Source organism: Rattus rattus, chromosome 4, assembly GCF_011064425.1.
Source record: "Rattus rattus isolate New Zealand chromosome 4, Rrattus_CSIRO_v1, whole genome shotgun sequence".
Taxonomy (NCBI): Eukaryota; Metazoa; Chordata; class Mammalia; order Rodentia; family Muridae; genus Rattus; species Rattus rattus.
In genome coordinates this window covers 75,346,478-75,367,482 of record NC_046157.1, presented here as the reverse complement: position 1 = coordinate 75,367,482, position 21,005 = coordinate 75,346,478, and the positions used below count along the sequence as shown (strand labels likewise).

At 36.2% G+C, this 21,005-nt stretch overlaps 1 protein-coding gene across 1 annotated transcript in view; it reads right to left on the bottom strand.

The window, feature by feature from the left end:
- Window positions 1-21,005, bottom strand: part of Cadm2 (cell adhesion molecule 2) — a 938,204-nt gene that overhangs the window by 209,383 nt on the left and 707,816 nt on the right. The window contains exon 4 of the mRNA XM_032899174.1: window positions 10,103-10,252. Coding sequence (XP_032755065.1) covers window positions 10,103-10,252 — 150 coding nt within the window. The remainder of the gene's footprint in view (window positions 1-10,102; window positions 10,253-21,005) is intronic.

Sequence of the window (21,005 nt, the reverse complement as noted above, 5' to 3'; positions counted from 1 at the left end):
GCCAACTTTCTGATACTTGCCAAGAACAGCCAGCCCAGGAGGATCACCCCAGACAGTGGGCTGGGCCTCCCCACATCAATCAACAATCAAGGCAATTCTCCAAAAGCATACCCAGTCTGATTTGGGAAATACATCATGTAAAAATTCCTGTTCCTTTCATATGTCTCTGGATAGTGTCAAGTTGGCATTATGAACTGTTCTAACAGTTGTCAAAACTATAAAGCCAGATTTTGCTTAATTAGTGTCAAGATCTTTAATCAGATTAGTGTCTTTGCACGCTTATGATCAGTTTTATTACAGACTCCCTCTGCATGTTTAATACATTCAGATGGAATGAGAACAAGTTCAAACCTTGTCTTCCACAGCCACAACTGTTTCTTCTTAGGTCTTAGATCCAGATCTCCTCTCCCAATGAATTCCTTTCCTTTTTTCAAATATTTAAGCTAGAAGCTACAAGAATCATGCATATTCTCTCATCCATTTCTTAATTCTTCATTCTGCACATCAGGTAGTGAATTGAGCTCTCCTGTGATGTAGTCAGTCTACTGTCACAAAGACAGGGAGTTCAATTCTCATCAACTTCCTTATTGTGTCTGCAATCTAAGTAAAATTTGTCTTTTTCCACATTTTTTTTTTTGGTGTGAGAGACTGAACAGCTGCACACAGTTTCCTAGCTTCAGATCTTTCTTCTTTCTTCAATGTTGATTCTCTTTATGATATTCCGAACTATATGGCAATATTTAAGAGTACCGTACTTCTTGTCTTACACCCTCCAAAATTTTTTTTTGTCCTAATCCCTCCATGTCTGTCAAAGCCCCATGTTCAGTCTATCTGGATCCTCGTTGTCTTCGCGACCTCTTCATGTGCTCTGTTGCGGGTCTTAGTAGCTGACTTTCCTTCCCAGACATTCAGCACCTATTTCGGAACCCTTTCCCACTTGACTCACAGACAGCACACCGTTAGTTCATTCAGCAAGTGTGGTGTCTCAGAATAGAGAGTCTGCATTCGTGAAGTGGAACAGACCAGGAGTTCGAGAGCACTGGAGGTCATTTAGCGATTTAAAGGCCATCCTAACTATATGAAATCTTGTCTTCAAACACAATACAAAAATAACAAAACACAATGCAATGCAGAAAACAAAAAATAACAAACATAAAACAAGTAACACCCCCAAAATGAACCAGTCAACCAAAAATAATAAGCCAATCTAAAAACCCAATAAAAAGTAAATAGTCCACTGAACCTCATTATACGCCTTTTCCATGACTAAAATAAAGACCCTCTTTTCAGGAGATTCAACAGTTCAACCTTAATGAAGTTTGGCAAGAAAACGTTTTTCTTAAATCAACACTGGATATTTTGAAAGACAGAAATAAGCAATATGGAGAGTCAAAACAATTAGTATCTTCTGGCTAATGGTCCAGTTGCACATCAGTTCCCACAGTATTCAGTAATAAAACTAAGTATGACACCTGACTCTTAGCTCTTACAAATACAAACACTTTGAGATGTACTCATCTTCCTGTAATTTAGTCTAAACCTCTAGTAATATTTTATGGCTATTTCCAATGATTGTACTAAAGAGTCTGCTGGAACTACAGAAATAATATAATAAAAGCAAAGTGTTAATATTAATCTATAATCTTCATGCTCAAAATTAAAATATATTATAATATTTTTAGATACATTCTAAATTATTGTTTTGTATGAACATTTCAAAATACTTATGTAGAAGAAATGGGAGTGAAAACGTGAATATAAATAAGGTTGAAAAATTGAAAAGTAGATCCCCATATTTATGAATGTTTAACCATAACAAAATTATGGCTTCATACATCTATAAGTTGCTGTAACAATAACCTCTAACTGTATGCATCCTACATTTGTTTTGCTTATGTTTAATATACATTTGCTTCTCAAGTCTATGTTTCTCAGTTCATATATGAGAACCTCACTGGGTTTCAAAAGAGCTGCAGTAATTTTTTTTTTTTTGGTTCTTTTTTTCGGAGCTGGGGATCGAACCCAGGGCCTTGCGCTTCCTAGGCAAGCGCTCTAACCACTGAGCTAAATCCCCAACCCCTAGCTGCAGTAATTTTGAGGGATATTCAAGTGATAATATTTTAAGCACAAGCTTAAAAGCTCTATCAAGTAAAGGTTACTCTACATATACTTTACAAACAGAACTATCTAATGGGATTTCCACTGAATAATAGAATATTAAAATTGTAGATATTATCTGGATCAATGACCACATACTTCTGCCTAAAGTATAAAATACAATAGTGATATATATCATCAACCAAGAATATATCTATTCTTAGAATTTTGAAAATAGAAATAAAAATCGCAGTGGTAATTATAATGTTGTATATTTAAATCTATTCCATCAAAATTTATAAAATTAGAAAGTATTATAAAATATATTAATTTTTATTATTTATTATATAACATTGCTTATATTTCATTGTTAAGAAAATAAGACTGATCAAAACCACGATAAACTAAAAATTAAAACCTTAGTACGTTTTACCTAAAATAAAATGTATAGGTATGAATCATGGTATTATTAAAAGAAAAAAAATTATTCAACATTCATTAGTATTTCTGATACTGTTAGTATTTCCAGAATATACACAGAACTTCAGTAATAATGCTATTGTGAAACTTTTTTCAAAGCATTAGATTTTCATAAGTTCACACATGAATTTGATGGACAGGCTATGCCACAATGATAAAGTGCTACTTGGCCACTAGGCAAGCAGGCTGCCCAACAGTAACTCTTACTCTTTTACTGGAAATATTTTATATGATTAACAGTTACAATGTTAAAAAAATCTTCCTAATAAAAAATAAAATCTAGAATCAGAAAGGATGTTTTTGTGAGGCACTTGGTGAGTATATACCTCCCACGAGGAAGTTTATTTCCTCTGAATAAGTTAATTATTCAAATAATAGAATTTTAGTTTCCTATCTATACAATGTATGCCCTTGGTATTACTTTTCTACCTAATATCTAATTTATTATTCCTATACTGTTGATATATGACAACTTGACTCTTAAGGGCAAACAATATCACACACATGTGCATATATATAGTTATATATATATATATGTATATATATGTAATATGATAGGTTTTTGAACCATCTATGATGCATTTATACTATAGAAATATATATATTAAAACTACATATCCTACGAAATAGTAATAAGAATTGAAATGGCCCTATGGGGGCCATTCTCATTCAAACCATCTTAAGGCTCTAATATCTGACTTATTTACAAAGAATATCAATTTTTAAGTGAAAGATTTTAAAAGGCATTATAGAATTCTTCTATGTAAATAAAAGCTAACAGCTATAATATGTTAAAGTATAAGGAATGCCATAATTTCCCTAAATGGAAGCATTCAGCTATGTGCATGTACTATCACATCTTCATTATTGATATTATTATAGGTTAGCATTCACATAACTACATTGATATGTTTTCTGAAAGTGCTGGGCTCAAGTCATATCATCATAAAGATGTAGAGGCAATATTTATCTATTGTATAACTGAATGTTTTCTGTGTGTTTAATCCAAATGGCTTCCCCACTAACAGAAATGGAAGCTTAACATGCATATCACCTTCTTGAAGTATGGAGTCACATCAACCTAATTTTGCAGAATGCAATATGTTACTGAACCTTTTCTCTCCTTCTAAAGAATCCGTGAACACTGAAGGCGGTTATGAACACAACATAATGCAATGTCTTAGTGGATTTATGTGTGTTATATACTGGGCATGCTACTTTCGGATTATCTTTCCTGCTCTTTGCCTTGAGGTACTAATATACCCAGGAAGCCTTGGCATATAGTTTCCACTTATATTCATCCTGGGGAAGACACAAAGAGGATGTTATAGTGTCAGAAAAGTGAGAGATACAACTTGCTTATCTCCACAAACCGCATCCTTGCTACTCTGTTGTAGGACAAAGCTGGAACTGAAAGGTCTTTAAGCCCAAAGATCAGACCATTTTCCACTGTTGCTAGGACCTTGATATTTCATAGCTGTTGATTTCCCTAAGTATGTTTGTCTCTCCACTTGCAGTTTTTACCTTCTATTTACTTAAGTGTAACACTAATTTCCAAGTGGGAACCTGATTCCTTTTGTTCAATATGTTGGATTTGCTACACGATTTCCTAATTAGTGTAAAACTATTGTGGTGCTGTAGGGTTGAGATGTGAGTTGCACGGAAGAGAACAGCTCCACAGAAGCTGTCTTTGGAGCAGGGTCCTAGAGTCAGTTGTGCTTTCTGAAGACTAAATAAGTGAAGGCAACAAATAGAAGTCCTCCCTACAGAGTAAACAAAAGAGATTAGAGGTCTGCGGTTGTAAAAATACAGAAATAAAACAGGTATGGTTGTCTTTTACCCTGCTGGGTCCGCACCGCGGTGCCCCAAGATATCTGCTAGATGTCTTGGCAGAAACACAGCCTAGCTGCACACTTTCCTACACTCAAACCCTCACATAAAAGAACACACAACACAGTAATCTTAGATCCAATTGGTAAGATATAATTGCCCACTTAAACATACAAAGCCCGGTACCATCCATCCCTTGAGAACATTAATAACAACCTGTAAATACACAGAGCAGAATCTTAACATCATCTGCCATCTTGTCCTGCCACGGCTTCTCCCCTCTCTCCCTTCTGTCTCCTCCTCTTCCTTCAAACTTCTCTTCCGCCCATCCTTCCTTCTCCTCCAATGACAGGCCTCCTTCTATCCTGTACCTGCCCCTCACCAGTACTTTACAAATTCAATGGAGAGGTGGCTCTGGTGAAGTCACCTGAGTTCTGAGTCCTTGACTAGGCAGCTGTCCTTGGGGCAGTGGAATTAGCATCAAAATACAGTAACTTCAGGGCAAACCACAACAGTCTGTGGTTGCACAAATTAACCCACACAAGGTTACTGTCCACAATCTCAAGTCTTGAAGAGTTGAAGAGTCTGTTTATGTAAAACATGAGGCCTTCATGACTTAGATGTCATTTTATAAGCACAAGACAAAAACTAATTGTTGATTACTGTGAGCAAATAGAATGGCTGGGTGTTTGGACGAAAGCAAAGGGAAGTTTAATATTGTCCACCTTGATACCTGCTTTGCTCTGCTCATCTTTAATATTTTAAACCTTGTCAAAGTGATTGACACCAGGTGCATGTACAGACACTGGGATCAATGATTGGTATGGAGCCATGAGAAGTTGACCTTCATCTAAAATTCACCTCATTTCTCTTCTTTTTTATCACTCTTGTTTTAGGAAACTTCATTCATGCTTTTCTCTACCCTTTGTGCTCAATATTAGTGTAAAATTATCTGCAGAATAATTGTGTAATTAACACCAGTGACTTAGAGCTCTGCTCCTGGGAGATACTTGCTTGCACTCCTTTAGGAAACCTTTGGAAGTATCAGGCAATGTTTGTGCATGTGGTTGTGAACAAAGTGTGCATGTACATATGTCTGCATGCTTATGTGTATGTAAGGAGCATTTGTGCACGACTGTGAAGAGGCTGCTCTCAGTGCCTACCTACACCACTGTGCTTTACTTATAACAGTCTTATGCAGAAATCCGGAGATTTTTTGATTTGGTTGCTTTTTCTAGGGATCTCTTATGTCTGCTTCCCAAATGCTGGGATTTTAGGAAGCCTCCATACCCAGTTGGCATTTTACAAGAGTACTAGAGATCTAAACGACATAAAGTCTTTATGCTTTTAGGGCAGGCAAAGCCACCCCCCATCAAAAATCCGGTAAATTAAAATACCACTGAGCAATGTATTTCGCATTTTTATATAACGTTAAGTCCAAGCACACAGAGATGTAACTGTAGAATGTGCACACTATGTGCTCCTAAAGACGCTTGCTAAGGTAATTGGAAATAGGAACGGATAGAATTGTTTGCTGAAAATGAAGTGATCAGCTTTTGCTACTTCAATTGTTTTATCCTTTGCCTGCAGAGAAAGACACCATGATCTAATTGATTTTTTTTATTTCTATTGTCAAATACCACGCAACATTCCTGTGGAGTTATAATGACCTCTGCTCCACATTTCCTGTCTTTGCTAACCCAAACATGTGGAACAGTGGGGATGAGCTCTGTGGAAATGGAGGGAGGAGGAGATGCTGCTGGGCAGTAGGAGCCGAGCTTTCTCTAGACCCAGTGCACTCCTGCATGCTCTTCTTGATTTTATTTTTCATTTAATCTTTTAAAAATTCCTAGATATTAAAACAAAATAACTTATCTGTAGCAGTGCAAATGGGAATGGGAGTGTGAATTTCTACTTCCAAGGTTAATGACTTCTTATCTTCAGGTATAAACAGAACAGGTAGGAACCTATTAAAAATGAGGTTCTAATCCAACTGCCCGAGACCACCTGATTTGGAGAGGAGTCAATAATCACTATTTATTAGTCTATGGCATGATCAAAAATCATTTTTGACCCAATGCTTATCATTTCAACAACATATTTTCATTTGTCTAACATTGAATGCCTAGTTTGTGACAGCCATGTGATTCTTCTTTGCAGGCTTTATATTCTACTACCTGTATCTAATTCAACAATGTTGCTATGCCAGGTAAAGAACAATCTATTTCTGGAACCATCTTTCCAAAGAGTAACTGTCAGCTGTATAATATTTGGTATGTGATGAATGTGCGCTTAAGCACTGGAATTTTAAGTATCTATTCAAAGAGTCTAAGTACAGTTATGTGCATCTGGCTACTGAATTGTTCAAATCAGGTACAAGACATTTCTCTTATCATGTAATTGTTCGTTGTAGAAACACTTGAAATATGTCCCTTTGTCTTATTCTCAACAGTGTGAAGGGAGTATCTGTGCTTTCAGGAAAAAGTTGGAGGCAAAAAGTTGACATCTGTTGGCACTCGAGAGGAGGACAGGGGTTCAAGGTATTCCTCACCTTCACTAGGAATTGCAGAACAGTCCTGCATATATAAAAAGTTGTTTCAAACAATCAAAGTCAGAATGTGCTGAAGTGTTCCTCTATGTGGACCTCCTACTTGCAACCAAGGCAAAAATGTCAGAATTAAAATCTCTTTACTCCTCTCCTCAGCTGGAGGTTTGGAAATAAGGTTCCTTAGCTTGTGAATAGCTTATTTCTATCTGTGGAAGTTATTCTTATTCAAATATCTGTGGAATGTTATGTTATTACAATAAACATGCCAAAATGTAGACCAGATCATAATTTTTACTTAACTCTGGTTATAAATGTGGTCAGGTAAGTGTCATGTTAACCAATTCCCTCAAGTCTAACATTTGTCTCCATAAAGATGGTTCCGGATCCTCACATTTGATAGATATCCTCACCAAAGAATTTTCAGTTTAATTTTAACTGATTATCACCTGTCCATCTTCAGGTATGCTTTGCTCATCACTCTCAGTGAGCAGGTTTTCTCTAATTCCAAATGGAGAATTGGGCCACCTTTCTGGATTCTTCACTCTTCTCAAATAGAAACATTTAGGGATTTGCCTTTCCAAACACACTTCATTTGCAAATGCATATATTTGAGGAACATTACTAATAGATACTCATTCAAATAGGATATCATATATGGACTGAATCAATGACAGGTGAAGGAATAACCATGTTTGACTGGCATTTACGGAGGAGTTTCTCTGCAAACTTCTCTCTACAATAGTATTCCAGTTGGTATTTTAGTTGATAAGAGTAGACAGAGATCTGTTATGCAATGAGAGAGGTGTAATGGGTGGGGGTTGGGATCTGGGCCGTTGCAGTGTTCCTTTAAGAAAGGAACAGTGAATCAAACATGTACTTCAAGAATTGATATGATCAGTTACATTGTGTATTTAACCAAAGTCCAAAGATGCAATAATAGGTAGGTAGATATTGAAAATACGGTCTGGGCTTTCTGCACTGCATATTTATCACTCAGAAGAAGCGTTGCCTACTTGCAACTCTTTGCAGATATTGTATTACGAGTTGCTCTATTTATGACAGGACAACTGCATTAGCTAGAAATACTCAGAATCAATTCCAGTTTTAGATGCTCTGTAAAGGATAACTTATAGAACCACAGGAAGAAAGGCAAGGGCAGTTAATATAGATTTTTGTCTTTGTGCCTGAGGATGTGACCTGTCAATTGTAAATGTCAGATGTAAGCATACTCTCTTCATCTTGAAAAAGCATGAGACCCATTTAAAAGCAGAGCTTGCTAGCATTCAACAACGTGATGATTGAGCCGCAACAATAGAGAGATTTAATGTTATTTTATCCATGGAAAACAGTTGTGGCAAATTTTTCTTTGGTAGTATTTTGTACATTTAAAAAAACCCTACTGTCTGGGAGATGGCTAAGTCAATAAAGTGCTAAACCATCCTAATAAAACAACAACAACAACAACAACAACAACAACAACAACAACAACAACAAAACCCCATCACCACCACCACCACAAACCTGGTGTGGTGGTGCCCTTCTTATAATCCTGGTGCTGGAAAGGCAGACACTAATATATGCCACCATCTATATTCTTATTTCTATCAAATATCTGTGGAAATATCAAATGTCTCATTAGCTGGAAAGAGGAAACTATTGTCTTCAAATATTTGGTAAAACAAAAGTTTACATTGTTGCCATAAAACTATTGTTTAAAAGCCAGTATTGAATGTTTTAGTTTTGTTAATGGAGAATATTCTCATGAGTAGGTCTCACTCAATCTGATGAAATCCTTGAGAGACGTTCTGAGGACAACTGTTGGGAAGGCAGTTCTACTTTTAGGCACAGGCTATGAGGGAAAAATTCCTAGTGTCTGGAGCTCCATAGCCTGCTCTTGAGTATTTTAAACCTGTCTTCCACCACAATCACTCAAAACAAAAGTCAAACTATCCACTCATCTATCCTATTATTTCTCTCGCTGGGGATTCTCAGATTGGGTTCTTTGGGAGAAGAGTACACAATGAATCTCTGAGCCATGTTTCCAGCCCCGCTTCATAGAATCTTAACTAACACAGACTTAAATCCACATCTATGTTTTGTCACGAGTGACCTTTACCATCTAACATATTCTGTTCTTTTAGTTATTTGTGATCTACACTACTGACTATGTATCATAGCAGATACTCCAATCAGTCTATTCACTCACAAGAGATGCTCAATATACTTCAACTCATCTCACCTATCTAATTACATATTTGTTTCATTAAATATTAAAAATGTAATACCTTCAAAATATTTTCTATCAATAATATTAAAGACAGAGAAATTCCACCTATGTATAATATATGTAAAATGTTTTAATTATGTAATACCTAAATCCTATTTTGTATCTTGTATAACGAAAATTTATTTATAATATTTCCATATTTTATTACAATTCACAAACTCACTAATTTATTTACTGTTATAATTGTGGATGGAGAATTAACGACTTGACACATTATTAGATTTTTGCTTGAGTTTCAGAGTATGGGTTTCGTCACCACTAAAACATTCAAATCCTAATTTATGTTTTCTCTAATTGGAAGCCTCCAGTTAATTAATGGAGTCCAAGTCTACTTTCCCTCTATGCACATAATACAGTTTCTTAATGAATTTTTGTTTTTTTGAACATGACTCTAGTTATCCTTATTAGATAAATAATTTCTATAGTATTTTTCTTGCTGATCTAATTCATAACAATAAATCTATAAGACAAACCTTTTTCTATTGAAAGCAACCTTTAGATATGTAAAATTAAGATATAAAATAGCAGCATATTACCCAACATGAGAAAAAAAATTCACTCTACAAACAAGGAATCTCCCAAAAGTGAAAGAATGCGGCATTTGGGTGAGTGTGAGAAGCAGGCAGGGAAAGCATTTTCAACTAGAATTGAAGCTGTTTATTTTATTAGGAAGTTGACACAGGTTGTCTTTGGTGTTTATGACTTGCAAAGTAAAGTATTTAATATTTATCATGTTTAAGGACAAGCAGCAGCAGTTTAGTAATCAAAAGGAATAATTTGAATCATCTTAGGAGAATAAATTCATTATAATTAGGGTATTTCAGAACTCGTTTAAACCATTCCCAAGCGAATGTATTCACCTTTCTTGTCATCGAAGTACAGAGTCTGCTGAGCTGGATTCGACCACTGGAGGGAGGTGTTATCATTTTGATCAACTCTGCAGGTCAAAATTGCAGTTCCGCCTTCAACAACCGTGACATTCTGAGTTAGTGGGAACTGCCCTTGGCTGCCTAAAAAAAGATTAAAGAAAATGTTGATTAAATGAAAGTTATAAAATGATTAATTTCCATGTTCTACATTGGACATCAGGATTTCCTCAAAATAAAACTTAAGCTACCAAATGTATAGAGGACAAAATATAGAAAAACAATTTAAAATCATTAGCCCACCCTACTGGCACACCATTTCGTTTTCTTTATATTTTATTCTATTTCTCAGAATATGTATCTCTCTTAGGCACACAGGAAGATGTATTCCAATACTAATACAATAATCTTTAATTTCCCTTGGCCTAGAGTTGGTTGTGTGTTATTAGATGGAGTCATTGTTGAAGGTAAGGCAGACAATGATGTTGCATGAATTAACCTCTCTGCAGGAGCCTAGGAAATACATAAAACACTTTCCTGGTAGCTTTTTATGATGTAGAACAAAGCTCATAATATATAAAAACTAGAACTTTAGAGTGAATTTATGATAAGGGAGATGAAAAATGAATCCCACTTTACTGGGAAACCTTATAGAGCTTTTTCAAAAATACAAAATGTTGGCAAAGCAATGTGACTATTCTATAAAAATGGAATATTTGTCCTATAGAATAGTCCTTGAAATATTTCAACATCCTGGTGTGGTGGCATGCACCTGTCGTCATACGAGTGACTCTGTAAGCAGAGAGAGCCCCTGTACTCCAGGAATTTGTGCTCAGCCTGATTAACAACGATGATATATTTTCTCCCTAGCAACCGCAACTATACAGGCTCCAACATGTGTGCACACATACATGGCAGTTACCCAAGGAGATATTTATGACTGTTTTGTCAAATTTTCTGTAATAATTATCTTTTTTTCATAATTAAGGAAAAACATCATCTTGGTTTCTTAAATGAATTGCCAATTTGTATAGAGTTGGTATACAATCAAGTTTTCTAATTCACATGTATATATTAATTATTAATTATTTCTAATTCACATGTATATATTAATTATTAATGCAATCTATGCAATGAATTTACCCAACAGGCACACTTCTAACAATTTAAACAGTTACTGCATGCACCAATCTATACATTTCATTTCTGCATTGATCTGGATAAAAACCCCGTCAAGTCTGATACCAAACATTCACAGAGATGAAAAGGATGTACTAGAGTCAGGTTACAAGACTATCATGTGAGCAAGGTAGTTCATTAAGTCAAAATAATTTACATATTCAAGGACATTAGGGTGGCTTAATCACACTCAGGAATTGTATCTCTCTCTTCTGCTTTCCTTTGTAATGATTTTGTCATTATTCCAAGCACCACTTGAGGTTATATGGGAGTCATTGGCATAAAGAAGTTTATTACCAAGATGCCTGTTGATTGGCACCAGAAGAGACAAAAGGGCCTGAAGGGAAGCATTTTTTCCAGTCTTAAATGACAGGATCACAGAAGTTCATGACCACATTCCATAATTAAGACTTTGGAGTATTAAAATCTTTTATCAGGAGCATTACCTCCTCCTTGCCAGCCCCTTCAAGTCATCATGACAACTCCCCAGGACACTTCCCTGTAAGCTTTAAGATGAATTTTGAATTTGACATTGGAGTTTTGAATAATATATTCTTTGATAATTTGCTCGAAATTCAACAGAAAACATGAGGTGTATTTTGACTTCTGCTCAGAGATGACCGCTAGCAGGGAGCACAGAGAACTATCAGTCTTGTAAAGTGAGATGGGGTAAACCAAAACATGCCCAAGCAAACAGGAGTTTGCTCAGAAACCGAGAGTGATTGGGATTATCAGTTCATGAATATGGAGTTCAGTATGGTTTTAAGGTACTTTGCTTGGACCCCCTGGTGTTAATAACATGCATAAGTTGAGCAATCCAGGGGAGACTCTCCAAGTATCACAACTGCTAATAAATATACATGGCTCAACCCAGATGATGCTTTGACTATCAACAAGTACATGAACAATACTGTCTGTTTCTTTAAAGAATTCAGGGAGAAAAGTTAGCGATGCTTGCAACAATTTTATCTACTACATTTGAAGAATAAATTTCAAAGCATCCCGATAAGAAAATATTATCCTTCTCATTTCACAGATGGGTAAACTGACACTGGGAGGTTAAGTGATTTTTTTTTCTTTTCCCATGGTGAAACAAAGTCAATGAACCATTGGAGGTTTATTCTGAAAGTTCAACATTTCTTCTTCTCATTCCACAGTAGCTGCTGGGTCATAATAACTGTTCTACTGTATCATGAAATGCGAATATTGTTGGTCCACAAAAAGCAGGAAGAAAGAGAAGGAAAGGGAGAGAAAAAAGGAAGGAAGGGAGAGAGAGAAAGAGAGAGAGAGAGAGAGAGAGAGAGAGAGAGAGAGAGAGAGAGAGAGAGAGAGAGAGAGAAAGAGAACAAACTATTTAAGGGTTTATCTCCATGTTAGGTTTTAATATGAATCCACACCCCTGCATCAGGCCCTTCAAGGGTGGATATAAGAACTGTATCCCTCCAACATTTCTCTCAGTTTCTGACTTTAAGGTAGTATGATTTCAGTTCTCTTACTCTTGCAGCATTAAATTCTTGAAAGTCAAATAATTTAGTTTTACAAATACAGAGCAAACTCATGTGGCAAATCGACTAATCCTAAACACCCTTAGGACATGTGGTTTCCAAAATCAATTTAAAAGCCTGTGTGGCAGGCAGTCAAACTTCTTCTCAGACGTCTGAATTGCCATTTACCACTGCTGCTTCTAACACGATAGAATACTGAGTCACTGTGACCTTTCTCTTTTTAACCCCTCATGACTCAACTTTGCCTTTGAATCTCAGGACATCTTTCCAAAGAAGTTTCCTCAGTGGGAAAATTAAACATCAGGTGAAGTGAGCGATGCATCTTGACTTCATTTATTATGTGCATATGATGTGAAGCATACTACTTCCTTGTCTTTCAGGCATCCACGTTTACAGGGTGGATAGAGGAAGAGAAACCTGCTAATGAACCAGCAAGGTAACCTCAAACCTGAGAAAAAACTGATGTAAAGAAAGGAAATCTGGTTCAGTCAGCACTGATTTCAATGTATTCAACCATCTTGGAGAAAACTTATTCCAGGCAACTACTATTCATAATTTACTAACTCCTCTCTTTGTACTGAATTTATACTTTTAGTTGTATTAGTATCTGTTAACTTCCTTAATTCAAAACGAATTAAGTATTAAGTTGCCACAGGCTATGCCTAACAGAAAAACCAAGTAAATTGCTCACAAACTTTCTACTTTCACTTTATTTCTTCAGACTCAATCCCCATTCTCGTACCTGAGCTGCAACAGAACATCAACTACAGCCATCTGTCCAGCCAGACCCCATTTTCTGTCCATCTGACAAAATATTATCTTCTATCTTTCCTCCCCCAACTTGTGGCTGAAACTCCAGCAGGCACCCATTGTTAACCCAAGGGCTGCTCCTCCCAGGGTAACAAGTAGGCTGAAGACAGACTCACAGCTCTCTTACTGCTCCTGAAATCCAGTCTCTCCACTTCCTGAACCCCCAGTCGCATCCCTTGCTCTGTAGCTGGAAACCTGCTGAGGTTTCCCTTTCTTTTCTAACATTAACCATAAGGGATCACAAAAACCTTCTTCTCCAAATTTCCTTCTCCCAACTTATTCATGTATTTCAGCCTGAAATAGCCCCTTCCCCAGGAATTCCCAGTTAATACACCAGTTAAGCAGGCCAGAAAAATAGGCAACAGAAGACATTGGCCAACATATTCAGAGAGGAAATAGAAACTAAGAAACAAAACACCAACACCTTATTCATGATAAAGTCCTAGAGATATTAGGAATACAAGGGATACACCTAAAAATAATAAAGACAGTTTACAGTGTCTATATTCAACATCAAATTAAATGGAAACAAACTCAAAGCAATTCCAAGAAATCAGGAACAAGGTAAGGTTGCCCACTCTCTCCCTATCTATTCAACATAGTACTTGAATTCTTAAGTAGACCAGCTAGGCAACTGAAGAAGATCAACAAGACAAAAATTGTAATGGAAGAGCTCAAAGTATTGCTATTTGCAGATGATAGGATAGAATATAAAATTGAACCTAAATTGTCCACCAAGGAATTCTTAGAGCTGATAAAACTCAGCAAAATAGCTGGATACAAAATTTACTCACAAAAATCAGTAGTCCTCTACTAATTACAAACAGACAGAGAAAGAAATCAAGGCCTCAAATAATTTATAATACTTGTGGTAACTCTATTCAAGCAAGGGAAAATTAACTGATAAAATCTTTAAGTCACTGAATAGAGAAATTAAAAAGATATCAAGATGCAAAGATCTCCCTCTGGTCTCTATCTGCTCCCACAGTCCTCTGGACTCAAAACTTGCCTGGAGGGAGCTGGTCTCCCAAGAGTGCTCTCATTTCTAAGGTCACAGGTTCACAGGCCGGCAGGAGGGATAAGCTCCAGTCACAGACCACAAAACCAACTAACATCAGAGGTAACCAAATGGCAACAGTCAAGCACAAGAAGCTAAACCACAGAAACCAAGTCTACTTGGAACCATCAGAACCCATTTCTCCAACCACAGCAAGTTCTGGATACCCCAACACACCAGAAAAACAAGATTAAAATCACATTTCATGATGATGATAGATGACTTTAAGGACATAAATAACTCCCTTAAAGGGTACAGGAGAACTAAGGTAAACAAGTAGAAGCCCTTAAAGAGGAAACACACAAGTTCCTTTAAGAGTTACAGGAAAACAACCAAACAGGTAAAGGAATTGAACAAATCATCAGGATCTAAAAACAGAAATAGAAACAATAAAGAAATTACAAAGAGAGACAACTCTGGAGATAGAAAAACCTAGGAAAGAGATCAGGTGTCATAGATGTAAGCATCACCAACAGAATATAAGAGATAGAAGAGAAAATCTCAGTGGCAGAAGATACCATAGAAAACATTGGCACAATAATCAAAGGAAATGCAAAAAGTTCCTAACCCAAAACATCCAGAAATTCCAGGACACAATGAGAAGACCAAACCTAAGGATAATAGATATAGAAGAGAGTGAAGATTCCCAACTTAAAGGGCTAGTAAACATCTTCAACAAAATTATAGAAGAAAACTTCCCAAACCTAAAGAAAGAGATGCCTATGAACATAAATGAAGCCTACAAGAAAACCAAACAGATTAGACCAGAAAAGAAATTTCTCCTGTCAAAACACCAAATACACAAAACAAAGAAAGAATATTAAAATCAGTAAGGGAAAAAGGTCAAGTAACATACAAAAGGAGACATATAAGAATTGGAACAGACTTCTCAATAGAGACTATGAGAGTTAGTCCATCTTGGGCAGAGGTCAGACAGACCTTAAGAGAACACAAATAAATGCCAGCCCAGGCTACTATATCCAGCAAATCTCAATTAAAATAAATGGAGAAACCAAGATATTCCATGACAAAACCAAATTCACATAAATATCTTTCCACAAATCCAGCTCTGCAAAGGATAATAGATGGAAAACTCCAACACAAGGAGGGAAACTATATCCTAGAAAAAGCAAGAAACTAATCAAACTAAACAAACACAAAGGAAGATAGCCACACAAACATAAATCCACCTCTAATAACGAAAACAACAGAAAACCACAATCACTATTCCTTAATATCTCTTAACATCAATGGACACAATTCCCCAATAAAAAGACATAGATTAACAGACTGGATAGGTAAAGAACCCAGCATTTTGCTGCATACAGGTAACACACCTCAGTGACAAAGATAGACACTACCTCAGAGTAAAAGGCTAGTAAAAACTTTCCAAGCAAATGGTCCTAAGAAACAAGCTGGAGTAGCCATTCTAATATCAAACAAAATGGACTTTCAACCAAAAGTTATCAAAAAAAGGTAAGGAAGGACACTTCATTAAAGTAAAAATCCACCAATATGAACTATCAATTCTGAACATCTCTTCTCCAAATGCAAGGGAACTTACATTCTTTTAAAAAAATCTTTAATAAAGCTGAAAGCACACCTTTCACTTCACACAATAATAGTGGGAGACTTCAACATCCCACCTGCACCCACAATTCACTATTTCAAGTTTTACTACAGAGATATAGTCTTCTCTGTAGTCAAGTTTTACTACAGAAATAGCATTATATTGACACAAAGCAACCATATTTATTAACAGAATAAAATTGAAAACCTAAATATAAATGAACACCAGATACACACGATTTTTTATAAAGAAACAAAAAATACACACTGGGAAAAAGAAATGGTGTTTTCAATCTGGGTGTCTGTGTGTAGAAAAATACAAATAAATCCATATGTATCACCCTAAACAAAAGTCTAGTAAAAGCAGATCAAAGAGCTCAATATAAAACTAGATCCACTGAGCTTGATACAAGAGTCAGCAGGGAAGATCCTAGAAGTCATTGGCACCACAGAAAGCTTCTTGAACAGACCACCAATAATATAAGCCATAATGTCAACACTTTCGAAGCGGGTCCTGATAACACTGAAAAGTTTCTTGAAAGTCACAGGACATAGGCATTCCACAAGAGACAGTCTACAGAACAGGAAAAGATTTTTATCAATTCCCCATTCAACCGAGGATTAACATCCAAAATATATAAAGAGCTCATGAAACTAGACATCAAAACAAATAATCCAATTAAAATTAGCTACAGATATACACAGATTCTCAGTGGAGGAAACTCAAATACCGAGGAACACTTAAAGAGATGTTCAGTGTCCTTAGCCCTCAGGGAAATGCACATCAGAACTACTTTGAGATTACATTTTACACCTGTCTAAAAGGCTAAGGACAAAAATCACTAGTAAGAGCTCATGCTGGCAAAGGTATGGAATAAAAGAAACATACTTCTACTGCTGATGGAATTGCAAATGTGTACTCCCACTATGGACACCAATACCATATGTCCTATGAAAGTGAGGAATCAATATAACTTAAGATTCAGCTATGCTGCTGTCAGGCATACACCCAAAGGACATTCTGTCCTACCACAAGGATACTTTCTCATCCATGTCATTAGAGCTTTAATCATAATAGACAGAAACCTAGAAACAACCTAGATAACCCTCAACAGAAAAATAAATTTAAAAGATTGTTGTTAATTTATGTAATGGGGTATCACTCAGTGATGTGGTTCTGCATGTTTCATGGTGCTACAAGCAGGTCTCTGACTCTCGTGCCTGCTCCTTGGACTCTTTTCCTCCTGTAGGGTTGCTATGTCAACTTCCAATATGGTATTTTTCCTTTATGTTATTGTATTTACTTTTTATATTCGGTTGTTATCTTTTTGATGTTTGTTCTTTATTGATATGAAGGAGAGAGAAGGGGGGATGAACTGGGAGGAAAAGGGGGAGGAGAAACTATAATCAGGATATATTGTTTGAGAAAGGAATCTCTTTTCAATAAAAGAAAATAATGTAAATAATAAAAGACTTTGGTAGCAGTGTATTTTTCCTGTGAATCAGTTATACTGTATAGCGTTCTCTATTTTAAAGGGAAGTTTCCAAGGAGATACTCAACAGCCTAAGTGAGTATATTTTCTTAGCACATTTGCTATCATGTGACGGAGAGCTGGTGAGAGTAGAACGACCTAAATGTAATTCAGACGTGCTAAATTTGTTCATGGTGATATCAAGGTGGAGATGTATAGACTTCTACTACATGAAAATAAATGGACAAATATCAGAAATGGCATATTAGCAAAAATACTAGAAGGCACATTTTATTTCTTTCCAAACATTATTAGGAGTATATGAAAGAATATGGAAGTAATGACTGAGAACAGATACATCAAATACTATTACAACCCTAAGATGGGGCAGAAAATAATAGAGGAAAGATCGTACTAAATGTATACACTAGAGCACAGGAAAAGAGTTCACAACATTCCTTAATTTTGAAGTAAGTGAAAGCCATTCTTCAGCTTTGTTGGATGGAGGATCACTCTGAATTTTGATATTCTGTTCCTTTTTCTTGTCTCACTATCTGTTTTCCTATCTTTTCTTTGTATTATTTTCTGTCATCTATCAGAGACTGCCAATAGATATAGAGGAAGTGGGGAATTTAATGGGTTTTATGAAACTAGATATAATTCTAGGTGCAGTTGGTGAATTCATGGTTTAATCTGCAAAAGTAATCTTGGCATCATCTCCCCCTTGAAGATTAGGGGTCTGGTATATGGAAACCTTAAAACTCATACAGACATAAAGATAGAAGCAAGATTTTAAACTTTTGTCTTCTAAGCACTCTTTGCTTAATCATTGACTGGTTATGAACTGAACGGAATGGGAATGTGCTTCTTTAACTATGATTTTAAAAGGCTGTAGTTTGCAGTCAAGCATGTTAAAGACATGCCAACCCTCTCACCTCTTTTAGCAAGTGAAGAATGTCCTTGAAATTCAGTTTAAGGGTGATGAGTACAAACTGGCTTAGAGCAGCTTCCGAGTCTCCGTGGGCTGTGACTCACTACCCGCACTCAGTGACATAAGCTGGTAGCTTGAAATTGACCACGGAGGGAATATTTTCACCATAGAAATTGGCAAACACTACAGGCCCACGATGTCCCCCCCATAGAGAAAGCTGTTAAATATTTACAGTTCGCCACTGAAAGCCATCATTGATGTCTCTGGTTACAACAACTGCAAAGCTTTTCCACTTGGATTTTGATTCCTCTAACCCATCATCACACTAATTAAAAATTTTGATACAAGTTCCCATTGCTCCCTCCTCCTCGTTGACTGAGGTTGAAGTGCTAGGTTTTCTTAGACTGTCCAGCTCACACCAACCTGCCATCTGTGGTTATAAACTTTTACTAGTGTTACAAATATGATTTGCTAACACCTAGCTAAGAGAAGAACTTAAAAAGAATAATTCATATACTGAAATGCTTAATGTCCTTCATGCCTTGACATAGACCAAGTAGCTTCTTTAGTATTTTTAATTTCTCTAATATTTCCTTCTGTCTGTTGTAAAGGAACCTCAAGCTAAAGGGGAAATAAACAGAGCCCTTTCTTCTATTGGCCTGAGTTATTTAAAAGCTGTCCCACTCTCACAAGTTTTACCCTTCTTTTTTACTATCAAACCTCAAAAATGAGTAGCATGTAATCCCAGAGGACACAAAGTAGCCAATTCTTAAATAATGGACACTGTAACTTGGTTAGGAGGCTGTATGAACCATGAGAACCAAGAAGCATGAAGAAAATACAGGAGTGGAGTTAATAGAGGAGGCAGAAAAAAAATGCATGTTTTAGCACTAACCACCAAACATGCCTGCACTCCCACAAACAATACATTTCCAGCTTTGCTATCTCTTCAATGCCTGAGTGGAAACGATGGTTTTCTCCATCTTTTCCTGAGCTAGAGATTAAGCATAAACCACAAAAGTGCACCAGTCCACTCTATGCATGGCTGCTTCCTCTATGAGAGCAGTGGCCACCCGAGACAGTCCCAGACAGACAGAATGAGGTTGGGGTTTGTACCACTGAGAGGGGGAATAATTATCAGTCTGTGATTTTTAAGGACAAAGGATCAAATTTGGGGGGCAAATTAACAGTAATTTAGCATCTCTCATTATATTTCTCTTCCTAAAAATGAGAAAGATTCTTTGCAAGAAACACCCAGACTTAAAAAATAATAACAGAAAACAAAAAGAAGTCAAGGGAATATGGGAAGGTGCAGCTTTTCAATAAAAATGTGTCAAAAACCCCAGTTATAAAGTGGCCTGCAATTTAACGTTTGAAGGTATGGCTACATGTTCCTACATCTGCTAAATTTATGTATAGTTATCTGATTCCGAAAAGGTCCTGCTACCAGAGTTAAATGACATGCATACTTTTTCAGTTTGTTTTAAAAATATTTTCTTTTCTCTCAGAAACATAATTAAATGCAAAATACATTTCCTGTGTTGAGGTTCTTATTTATTGGTTGACAAAAAGCACAAATGCCAAGTGGATCAGTACATGTAAAATATGCTAATTGTTGTGAAATATAAAGCCAGCAAAAAGATGGAAAGAAATAGGTTGTGCATTTTTAAATGATGTGCAACGATGAAATACTCTAGTTAAACTTCCTTCGTGCTATTCTCAGCTCTCCCTCTCTCTCTCTCTTTCTTTCCTCTCTCAGTTCTCCAACCTTTCTTTCTTCTCTTTTTTTATCTCTCTTCCTCTGTGATCCCTTCTCTCAACTAGTTTGGGGAGTGTTTAAATAAAGAATGCGCATCTTAAAAGTTCAAGATCATTCATGTTGCCTAAATTAGAGTCTAAAAATACATCTAAGTGCATACACAGCGTGTTATTACTTCCACTAAATTACCAAAGGCACTCAAAACAAATAGCCTTCTAATGGGGAAGTTGTGGCTCGGTAGTTGTGTGGACCGAAACACATCGCATACTAAAGTCTATTAGATGGCAAAACACTAATGTCATGACGGCAGGTTTACAATTCCCGAGGGAACCATAGTGAATGCTCTATCATATGAGGTGGGAAATTGAAGGAAAAATTAAGACTGATAACTAAGTGCAAATTGGTTCTCCTTTTGGTGTAACCCTCTCTTCTTTCACATAGAGATTTTCCTTGTCTTGTTTTCTCTTTTCTGTTTTGTTTTCTAGATTCTAGATTTTAGAAAATTCCTAAAAGCTATTGGCTTATACCAAATAATTTTATTTTTCTTTGAGTCAACTTTCTTTTCCCTGCATTCCACTTTCCATTTAGAGTATAACACCTGGTCTCCACCTTCTC